Genomic DNA, 12,716 nt, shown 5'->3' with positions numbered 1-12,716 from the left:
ATAATCTTCTTCTTCCCAGTGCACTGGACTATCTAGGATTAATAGACTGGTTTGACATTGTCTGTTTACAATTGGGGGTGGATAATTATACAAACTAGAGTGTTTCTTGTAAAGCGGTTACACTAATACTAAATTATATATGTGTGCATCCCGAATTTTCTTCGCCTCCCTTAATTTATGTAAAGTGTCACGTAAAAACCTACACAAACGTTAATTAAAAAATAAAATATAAAAGAAAAATTTAAATTCTTTCGAAATAGGCAGAAAAATATGTTGAAGGGACGGAACAATGGCTTTTTTTGGATTTTTTATTTTGCTGGCGTTTTAAAAGATGCACATTTTTCACTAGAAGACACGTGACACAATGACAAAAAACCGATTTGCAGCATTACGGGTTATGCTAGATTATTGGTTTTCCTTATTTCATCTAGCAGGAGGTTGCTTGAAAATAATCTCCACCATGGTTGGAAACTCTTCGTAAAAAACAAAAGGGAAATACCGACACAATTTTTAGGTATTAAACGCCAAGTTACCCCTTCACCAGCTTTAGCTTTTTCAAAAGACATTACCTTAGTCTTGCATTTATCAGAAAAGAAAACATGCGTTGTGTAAATAAGTTTTATGAATTTCCAAGATGATATAAATCTGGAAACAAAAAAGACCGAAATTAAAAAGCTCTACAAGTCGCCTAAGAATGGACTCGATACATTTGACCAGCTTTGTCACTCAAAAAGTGGTACCAGAAAAACTAGAAGATATTCGTTTAGAATTGAAATGGTATACTAGTCTCCGCTGGAATCAATTCTTTTGTATTGCATCAATTCTATACGTTGGACAATGGAGATACTCGAACAAATTTTTTTTAAAATTAGCGAATGTTCTGGTGGAAGATTATATAAAGCAAAGAGAGAAAAACAAACGATTGCCAATAAAATTAAGACTGTTTATTCTTCTTATCCTTGGTCAAATGTCATTGTGACATTTGACCAAGACCTCGCGATCGGAAAGGAAGCCATGTTTGTGCTCATTGCACAAAAAATATGTGCTCAGAACATCAGAATGCTTATTTTAATCTGACTTTATCTTTTATTGTTTTATTCAGCATTTGTTTCTATGTTTTTTATGTATCAAAGATGTTCATTTTCTATTTTGTCATTTATTTGTTAGTCATAGTTTTAGTTTGCTATACCTCGTAAAAAGTTTACGAGATATATAATAAATTATTCAAAAACATAAGTTGAGCCATTTTATGAATGTGCTTCAATGTCAACCTATATTATTATTAAGTATGAGTTAATTGGTATCCAGCATATTAATTTCTTTTATTCTATAAATAGACTCGTTAAGCAGTTTTCTGACAAATATTTGCATGCTAATTTACAAATGCTACTAAAAGAAAATAAAACACTCCGTAGGTAGCAATTAAAACTTAAAATTTAATTAAAGCAACTTTTAATTAAAAACAACATTTGACTCGTGTATAAAAACCATTTTCTGAATAAACTTTTTCTTTTCCAGATTTCGTCGCTAATAGAACAACATGGAAGTTCCGGAAATTTGCGACCGTCAGCTGTGGCGAGAGTGGGACAGGCTGTCAACTTGGCTGTGGAACGATTCGTGACAGTGGGAGAAACAATTGCAGATGATTATCCAGAAGTTAGGCAGGGAATGTATGAAGCGTGTAAGGAAGCGCGTCAGGCGGGTACGTAACATCAGAAATCAATTAAACTTTTATTTTGGGCACAAGAGTATTTGAAATCTTAAATTGACATTTCATTATTCTTCAAGAGATATACATACCTACAGTAAGCTAATATTTTGTTGCTTCAGTCATAAATAAATATTATAATATAGATAAAAAATTAGGTATTTTATAATATTCTGTCAAGTTGTTATATATAACTATTGTTATATTGTAGTAATGATTAACAAAATTTAAAAAATAATTGAACTGCTAGTAGAATTAGAACCAGTAGTAATTTTCTCCAATGAAAAAATACCTTTAATATTAGTTTACAAAACTACGATTGCACATACAGTTATTAGCTAACTAAACCTATTACTCAAGTCGGTTGGTTTGAATCGTCTTAGGCGCCACACTTCACCTGTGGTTTCGTGTAGCTCACGCATCAGCACATTACAATGACCACTGGATTTATGTTTGTACCATGGAGCATCTGCTATCGATTAGGAGTTTATTTTCTATTTTTAGGCTGGATTTCCTGCCAATCAACCGGTATATGTGGTGCAATTTTTATCCCCATTGTTTACGTTTTATGAAGATGTGTGTCCTCCACATTATGTGATGATCTAAATACATACCCAGGTACTTTACGTCATGGATTTGTTAGAGCTGTATACCATTCATTGGGGCCGGTGGGCAGGTGACCCTTTTCATTGTAAAGGTTAAGTGCTTGGATTTGGCTTCATTTGCTTTTATTTTCCATTTGTTTAGCCACGGTTTAATCTTGTTAAGACAATTTTGTAGGTTTTTCGTAGCAGTAGCTGTATTGTATTGTGATGCTAATATTACAGTTTCATCGGTGAATGTACCTACTGTCCTTGATTGTGTTTCAGGGAAATCCATGGTGTATAGTAGGTAAAGCGCAGGTCAAAGAACACTGCCTTGGGGTACACATGATTCAACTGGGTCGGTACATTCCTCTTGGTGTCTAACTATATGTGTATCAGACCTTATCAAAAGCCTGACTTATATCCAGAAAGCCTGCCAAACAGTGTCGTTTATTTTCTAGGTCGTTATCGATTTGTTTAACAATTCTATGTACCTGTTGGATAGTGCTATGTTCCCGAAGGAAACCCAACTAGTAATCAGGTATGAATTTTTAGATGTCTAGGGTAAGTTAAAGTCTTTTTAACAACAATTTCTCAAATATTTTGAAAATAAATGGCAATAGCCTATTTGGCCTATACGACGTAATTTCCTCAGATTTTGTCCTTGGTTTCGGCACGAATATAACTTCCGCTACTTTTTATTGTTGCTCAAAATAAGATGCTTTCGGTATTGAAACACCCTTAGTTTATCTTGACTGTGGTTAGGCCACCTAGCTGTAGGGGTAGCACAATTAATGTGTGCACGGTCACTTAGCCTCCGATTTGGCAAAATAAATTTTGTTCTCGCCGGCTGAGCATCCGAGAGTTCTGGACACCGAGACAATGCTTGTCGCACATGACCTCGATGTTCACGTTTCACGAAAAGATCCTTATATGACCTGCCTAAGGGGCCTAAACCTAAGAAGCTTGTATAATAGGACTATATTCAGCTAAAATAAATTTAATTTAACTCTAATCGCATCAGTATTCGCTTGATATTTGATTTAGAAATGATTTAGACAGGGGCAGAGGAGACATTGGGTATATTTTTTTTAGCACCGACTCTTTCTCTGGCCAGAATCGTGTGTGCCGCCGCGCTCCTACTGTGTTTTGATGAGTTACGACGATTTAACTTCATATTCCACTGTGTTACACAGTGGAGGTCTAATAAGATCTACTTCGTCGAATTAGTCTACAACTCAGAATACTAAACTGAAAATTTACGTAGCAGCAATTACACCAGTAATCACACATGGTGCTGAAGTAATTTGGCTGATACAGAAAAATGAAGAAATATTGAGGATCTTAAAGAGAAATATCATTCGGAGAATTGCAGGCCCACTAAACTTAGGTTTGAATAATGAATTTAGAAAACTAAGGAACCATAAAGTAAGAGAACGTTTTAAAGGAGAAGACATCGTCAGATTTATCAAGGCACAGTGATTTAGATATATGAGACATCTAGAAAGGAGAACTCCAGAAGCAATTATTAAAACAATCACTAAATGGAGACCAGTATCAGGCAAACCACAAGGAAGATCGAAAACGAGATGGAGAACCAGATAGTTGCGGAGCTTAATAAGATGAAAATTAAAGATTGAAGAACCATAAGCAAACAGAGGAAAGAATGAAGTAATATTGTATGCCATGATAATGATGTTTAAGATACCGTTTGTTTTTGTTTTTATATATTTTTTTTACTTCATAATTTATGACTTAGTTCTGTTCATTCTTACATCTATGTCTTGGAACTCCAATGTCCAGCTCTGGTGCGGTTATTTTGGGGGTTTGAAAGATGGTCTAGATATACTGGGTTTTTCAGATCTGGCAATTTTTGCGAGCCTCACATGGTCCATTCTACTGATGTGGTCTCTCCACTTCCTGACTCTCGGTTCATCATATTTTATGATATTCTGGACCCCGCATTGTATAGTTTATTATTTGTCTTATGCGCATCTTATATATTTTACTACACTATTATTACACTATTATTACACATAACTTTCTATGTACGTGTCCTTGTTTTTTAACTAGAAGTATGTCGGTTTTCCTTTAACTTAAGCTTAATATCCAATTTGGTACCATCATTTATTGCATTGGTCGCTGCTTTTTTATCCACCTTACATGCTTAAGCCCGCGACACAGCTTTTCCATTTTCTTAATTGTCCCTTGGGACATAGGTGGCAAATTTATAAATGTTTCATGAAATAAGCGAGCAACATCTACTTGTATTTGTGTTTACGTCTCCATAACCAATCATCTGTAGAATTGTTGTTTTGTATATCTCTATTAAATGATGAATTTTTCTCATATGCAGTTAATTAAATTTAAACGAATGTAAAATTAACATCTATTGTTATGTACATAGACAATAATTTGCTAAGGTCAGGTGTTTTAAAGCAAAAAAAATTATATATTTTTTATTGTATATCAATAAAAAGGAACGGTGAAATAGTTTTTGCTCACTTTCCCCTTATTAATATATACATGGTAAATCATCATTAAGTGTTGTTTATCAAATTTTGCAATAAATCAGAAAACACTTAAAATTTCCGAAACAGTTAAAGATACTTAGAACATTGTACATGAGGTATGTCTAGAATATTCTGAGAAATCCAAAAATTGAATATAATACAGAATATTGTTTTCGAAATTAAAATGTTGGTATTGGCCACTGTTACATAACACACTACATATGGAAATATACTTTGCATTTTATTGTTATATTCCTATATCTATTTGCTTTGAGCCTATTGCATGTTTTTTAAACAATTTGTTTCTTTTCATTTCTTTCTAATTTTTGCTTCCACTATTTCTTTTTTTTTTAATTTTTCTTATTCATAATCAAGCCACACATTCCAAGTGCTCAGTTATGCAATTCCATTAATCGACAAATGTTAAATATTGTCTTCTTTTCTTCTATTTTCATATTTTATTTTGTTTAGTGCCAATTTATTCTTCTATATATAATTCTATATGTATTTCAGAGATTACTATGTTTCATTTTATGTTATGTCAAATTATATAGACAATATAATTTATTATACCTGTTGCTTTTCTTTCCTTTGCCAGGTATGTATATATTTTTTCCACTGGTTGGTCCCAGAAAGTTTTTCCTACCAGTAGGACCATTGACAAAGAATTCTGGAATTTTTTCTCTATTTTGGATTACGACACTTTCCTATACTGTTTAGACTTTGTGGTATTATTTTTTTGTTAATATCTTTTGCTCTAATCTGAAGTTAATTGTAGTTTTGCATGAAATTGTAAAACTTTTTATATTTCTGTTTTCTCCACTAATACATAAATTTACATTTTATTGATTTTCTCTTCCAATTTTTATTCCATATTTATTATTCTTAGTTTATGGGTTCAAATTTTATTAATTTTTTGTTTAACTTTTCGGTTAATATTACTCCCTCTCACCTCTTTCCTTAATTTGGTGCTTTTCTACCAGAAGAATATAGAATGGGTTTATTTGTTATTTTTATCGTTCCTTCTTGATTTTTGGATTAACTCATTTTTCATATTTACATATTATATTGGTCAATTTCTTCTGTTAAATTTACTTCTTTTCCGATAAATGACGTCATATTCCAGGAGGTTATTACATTATTTTTCTCTTATCCTGTGGTTATTTTTTTCTTTCCAGGCTTTTTTGCCATCAAATTTAAGCAGTTTCACTGTTAAGCAATCTATTTATTTCATACATTTTCTTTAGTTTACGGCTGGCTTCGTTGCTGTTGAGTTTGTGTTAAGCCTAATACTATTCGACGAGATGTAGTTACTTAAAAGTCCAATTTAAAATCTATACATGTATTAGAAACATTCTATATAAAAATAATGTTTAAATTCCAATTTTGTTGGAAGTAGATCAAAAAGAAGAACCAAAAATATTACAAATTTTACTCAAGCGGATACTACATTAATATACTCTCCTCGCATGGAAATTGAAAACCATCTTGTAATATTTCATCCATACCGCATACCAGCGACGGTTTACCGTTTGAAAGCAAAATAGGCCAATGATTTTAAAGATAAGATATAAGTAGTGGTTGAGTTTACCGAAAGTGCAAGCTGAATATAGCCGCAACTGTCAAAAATATTTCGGTTTGGCAGTGTTGGCATGTTTTTATAATGCATATGTTGTATGCTTCAAATATAAAGAGAGAAAGCTTTTAAAAAGTACATATCGATTATACTATTTTATGAATTCTGCAATTTTTATTTTATATGAAACAATAACAAGTAAATATTAGTATCTCTCCAGATTAATTGCAAACATCTGTTGCAATCTGGCAACTGCTGATTTGACGATTGCCAAATCTATTCCCTAATCTATCAAAGGGCAATTGCCAAAAAAAATTTCTAATAAATAACTGCAATTAATCAAAGAAACAAATATTTATTCATTCTTGTTTTATATAAATAAAAAATTACAGAATTCATAACATAATATAAACAAAATGTACTTTTCTAAAGCTTTATCTTTTTGTATTTGAAGCATCCAACATCTACATTATCAAAACATGATAACACTGTTAAACCGAAAATTTTTGTTTCATGTTTGATATTTGCGGCTATATTGAGCTTGTACTTTCGATAAACTCAACCCTAAGTAGTATTGGTTGCAAGCAAATTCTATTATTTTTAAAAGTATTCGATATATTTTATTTTTGCCGACTCCTTTTATGTCGCTTATAAATAAAAAGAGATGCTGTGGATTTTATTTATATTAAAATATCGATTCACTCTTTTTTATTTTGATTAAATATTCCATAATAAAATAAAACTTCTTTAAAAATTTAATGAAACAAGACAATTCTCTTTTTTACGACGTATTAATGTTTTCATGAAAATATAAAAATGAATAGAATATCGTTAAGAAGAAAATCGATCATAATAAAAATATATTTATCTTATTTGTTTATATTTGATATTTTCTCCTAAAGCCCTTATAACAGCCTGAAGAAATCTCAACATTGAACTAATTAAATGTAGAACATGAAGATTAGAAAGGCCAGAAACACCTCCCCAGGAGCCATTTGAGCAAATCTGGGACGTTTTAGTTAAAATAACTAAGGTTCTTCTTTTTACTCTCTATTAAGTATAATGAACAGTCTATTATATAACAATCTAATAAATAAATATTTAAAAATTCATACGCCACCATGATAAAAAAACAAAAAAAAATTAAAAGCATGGAAAGAATATTAAGAACTACTATTTTAGAAACAGAAAACAAAACAAATAAGTGTGGCAAATAAAGAAAAAAGTAATTGATGCTATAAAATACACAAAAGAATTCTATAGGGCCTACAGGTCTACAGAACTGCCAAAGGTAATTAAAACAAAAATAACATTGATTTATTATTTTTGAAAAATGTTTACAAACTGGTTTCTCGACCCAAAAACAATAAATACAAATAGTTGCACACGATATTGGACTATTGCACTTATTGATTCATATAAACAGGATGCGCTAAACCTCTTATTTCTTTGATTATAGCTAAACTATGTAGTACATAAAAAAATGTTTCTAACAAAATTGATGTATAACAAAAACGTCCATAATTTAAAATTATTTTCAATTACTCAGGGTCAATCAGATCCACGGAATGAACCAAATTTGTTTTTTATGGAACACCCTGTAGATTAAGCATTTTTGTATATATTTTTTAAAAATTTAAAGAGTTTGTATTAAGTTTTGTAGGCCTTGGGGTATTAATTTTTGAAATATTTTCACGTATAATAAGCAAAACAGTAATATTTAAAGGGCTGTGGATTAAGCTTCCAAGGTAATAAAAATGTAAATGATAAGTATGTCAAAGATTTTCTAGTATAGTGTTATTATTAAATATTTTAATACCTTTGAAATCGAGCCACACAATATAAAGTGTAATCACTATTATAAAACAAAAAATTTTCTCATTTTTTTAAGAACACCTTATATATTAGTATTTTATTTTATAAAAAAATATTATAACCTTTCTTCTGGTATCAGGTTTTATATAACTAGCATGTTTAGTTTTGTAGATATTTAGAGCATAAATATAAATTTTATGTATTTTTAGGCTTTTTATTATTTTTTGTGTTGCTACTCAAATAAAACAAACAAAATTATAAAAATTAGAAGCTTATTCCATAAACATAAAGGCCTATAAAGCCTTATATAAACTCTTCAAATAAAAAAAAATACATTAAAAAATGATTTAATATACCGGTTAGTCCATTTAAAAAACACAACTTTGGTTTATTCAGTTGTTTTAACTTACCCTGTATAATCAAAAAAAATTTAAATCGTAGACTTTTTTGATATACATCAGTTTTGTTTAAAACATTTGTTTATATACTCCATAGTTTAGCCATAATCAAAGAAAGCCAGAGGTTTGGCGCACCCTGTATATATTTCTATAGACGACACTCTGAAGAAATTATTGAGATATTTTATAACAACGATATTAAATTTAAAATGGTTAGGAGAAACGAACTAATACTTATAATTGGTGGTATCAAAACAAAAGTTATTAAAGTAGAGTCCTATAGAACTCTTTGGGCTAAGATACCGTAACGAACGAGGGGACTGTTTAGTTAAATTAAACCGAAGAGCAGCTGGTAGTGACAAACAACGTTTTAAATCTTCCTCCAAGACAAATATACTTAATATAAATCATCGTAAAACTCTCAGATCACATCACACACAACAACATATGATTTAGTTTACTTTCATAAAAGGATAAATGAAGCTGAACATAAGAAAACTAAAGAACTAACATATGGACAGCGAAACTTAATATTAGAAATAGAGCAGAAGAAATTTGGACGAAATACAAGGAGGAAAGTTTTGACGATGTACGACATGGTATTGATAAACGCCAAATACGAAACTGGAACTCTGCTTCTAAATCGAAGAAGTAAAGGACGTCATTAAAAGCACTATTCTCGATTTTAAATATACATTACATAATTTATCCATTACATAGTGTTTTCCAACTGACACAAAGGCATGTTAAATTTTTCCCCATTTTTGGTCAATAATTAGACTTTATGCATTATCTTCTTTGACTTTACTTAAGTTCTCGTTTATTTTAATCTGACTGGTCAGATACCAATTTTTTAATTCATGTTTAACTTTTAAAAAGTGTAAACATAATTATAATTCTATAATGTAATATAGGAAATATAATTCTATAATGTAATGTTTATAAAATAAAGTGCTTATTGAAAATGGCAAATTTGTCGAAACGTTTAAGCAATAGTTAAGTAGTTTTATTTACATCAGACCAGTAGTTTTATTATATCATTAAAAAAAAGTGGAGTGACATAAAAGACTACACTAACATCCCATTGGAAGAATTCCAATCATCTGTAGAGTTAATTTATATTTAAATGGGAATAAGCCACAATTAAAGGTTAAAATACGTTTATTGACGTTTCAATTTCCACTTCGGAAATCGTTCTCAAAATACAAACATTAGTAAATTAAACAAATTTTGTTTTTTGTTACTTAGTGAAAAAATTCTTCTAATAATTTAATTTTATCTGACTCATCTATATTGATAATTCAGACATACCTTATACATTTTAAAGTAGAAGACTTTAAAATGATATTGCCAATATTGTTGAGTTGCGTTCCTGGGACGACTTTACTTATAAGATAGTTCATTCGATTACAGGAAATCAACTTTAACTTGAGAATATCCGTCAGAAAAGATCATAACATGTAATTCGTCTTTAAAAAGACAAATACATGCCATGATGACAGTAAAATTCTCCTGTTAGTGATTCCATAGTAAATTATGAGGGAAAAACCAGGAAAAAAACCTCATAATACTATCCCGACATAATAAGTATTTGATCGTGCATTTAGTTTACCTTTAATAAACACCAAATTCCGATTTTATATGTTTGTTATTTAAAAAACATAAATGATGTATTCTCTATATGTTACTGACTTACCAATACTGGTATTTTCCTTTTAATAACTTCCTCTTTCAATATGGGTAACCAGATCCTACTACATTCTGCCGAGGAATTCGCGACACAATTGGTCTCATTTAGCATAATTAGAGCCGCTTCTTTGATTTTTCTCTTTTTACCATCCGTTTCTTTTAGGATCTGGTTACCCATATTGAAAGAGGAAGTTATTAAAAGGAAAATACCAGTATTGGTAAGTCAGTAACATATAGAGAATACATCATTTATGTTTTTTAAATAACAAACATATAAAATCGGAATTTGGTGTTTATTGAAGGTAAACTAAATGCACGATCAAATACTTACCATGTCGGGATAGTATTATGAGGTTTTTTTCCTGGTTTTTCCCTCATAATTTACTATGGAATCACTAACAGGAGAATTTTACTGTCATCATGGCATGTATTTGTCTTTTTAAAGACGAATTACATGTTATGATCTTTTCTGACGGATATTCTCAAGTTAAAGTTGATTTCCTGTAATCGAATGAACTATCTTATAAGTAAAGTCGTCCCAGGAACGCAACTCAACAATATTGGCAATATCATTTTAAAGTCTTCTACTTTAAAATGTATAAGGTATGTCTGAATGGTCAATATAGATGAGTCAGATAAAATTAAATTATTAGAAGAATTTTTTCACTAAGTAACAAAAAACAAAATTTGTTTAATTTACTAAAGTTTGTATTTTGAGAACGATTTCCGAAGTGGAAATTGAAACGTCAATAAACGTATTTTAACCTTTAATTGTGGCTTATTCCCATTTAAATATAAATTAATTTAAAATGCCACAAGAAAATAGCTTCAGAACAATATCTGTAGAGTTAACATTAAACTCAACATACTCTTATATAAGGACGAAATATACCAACAAATGGATCGATGTTCAATGGGTGCAAGTATTTCTAGTGTCATTGCTCAACTGGTTTTGGAAGATTTAGAAGAATATGTAATGGGTCATTTAGATTTTAATGTACCATTCATCTACCGCTATATCGATAACTGTATCTGTGCTATTCCAACAAATAAAACGAACAAAATTTTAGATAATTTTAATAGATACCATCCAAAATTAAAGTTTAGGTACTATAGAAATTAAGAAAAATAACAAAATAAATTTTCTGGATATTACCTTATATCGCATTAATAACTCAGTTAAAACCATATGGTTTACAAAAGAAACATGGTCTTTACAATATCTCAGCTATAAATCTCATCATCCATTCTCCCATACGAAGTCTGTAATTATGTCTGACTGATAGATCTATAAAACTAACAGATCCATAATACAGACCAACTGCAATAAAAAAAAAGCAAAAAATGCCCTTCTACATAATGCATATTCTGAGCACCTAATCGAAACTATTTTCAAATCGAGACCAAATAAATTTTACAACAATACCAATAAGAATAAACCACAGTTTTAAGACCACGTATACAATTCTTCCATAAAAGGTTTGTCCGAACAACTACCGAATCTTTTAGCCAAATTTAACATAACAGTGGCACACAAAGACCACAACTATTTAAATAAATATTTCACTAAACTAAAACCCCAAACTCCAAAACTCAAAAAATCAATTCATTAATGTCAGTGTCCCGTTATATGTTTTGGTAAGTTTTTAACATATTTTACAATAACTTTTTGTTCCCATACTTGTACATTTTAGAATCTTTACAAAGGCAAGGGTTTCCTACCGAAACGTTGATTTCAATGGACAATAAACTCTAGTGCCAAATTTATTATCACTTATTGAACCTAAACCCAAGAAACACTAATTTTATATATATATATATATATATATATATATATATATATATATATATATATATATATATATATATATATATATATATGGACACTCATGGACAAAAATATCGAATATTTTGGAATTTTTTAATTTTTGTTTTTTCAAAATAAATTCTGGTCAATCAAGTCATTTATTGGAAAATAGAATTTATTTTAACAATGTTTAATTAACATATTTAAGTTTTTATACGGAGACAATTGCGAAAAAAATAAATGTTTAATATTAGATAAATAAGGTTATTTTACTCTAAACTTAACTGATAATTTAAATTGCTTAAACAAGTCGTTTTAACTGAAAGAAGAGCATGATCAGTAACGAGTATTCTTCCCTGTAGCTCTTATTACTGTTTGCATCTTTTTCAGCATGCTTGCAAGTAAACTTTGGACATATCCTTGGGAAATTGCATTCTGTTCATCCTGTGCAGCAAGCCGAAGCTGCTCTATCGTATTTGGAACGGGATTTCTTTGTCGTATACTGTGTTTTAGGTGATCCCACATGTGCTCTATTGGATTTAAATCCGGGCTAAACGGTGGCCAATCCAATCTTCGAATTTGGACCTCATCAAGATAATTACTCACTATGGCAGCGTCATGTGGTC

General features: G+C 30.2%; 1 protein-coding gene across 1 annotated transcript in view; it reads left to right on the top strand.

Moving 5' to 3' along the window:
* The first annotated feature begins 599 nt into the window (after positions 1-599).
* The window catches only part of alpha-Catr (alpha-catenin related), a 233,368-nt gene continuing 221,251 nt past the window's right edge, over positions 600-12,716 (top strand). Inside the window, exons 1-2 of the mRNA XM_072536256.1 lie at positions 600-608; positions 1,519-1,702. Of these exons, the coding sequence (XP_072392357.1) occupies positions 600-608; positions 1,519-1,702 (193 nt within the window). The remainder of the gene's footprint in view (positions 609-1,518; positions 1,703-12,716) is intronic.

The sequence above is a fragment of the Diabrotica undecimpunctata genome, chromosome 6, assembly GCF_040954645.1.
Source record: "Diabrotica undecimpunctata isolate CICGRU chromosome 6, icDiaUnde3, whole genome shotgun sequence".
Lineage (NCBI taxonomy): Eukaryota > Metazoa > Arthropoda > Insecta > Coleoptera > Chrysomelidae > Diabrotica > Diabrotica undecimpunctata.
This window is presented reverse-complemented; position numbering and strand designations above follow the sequence as displayed.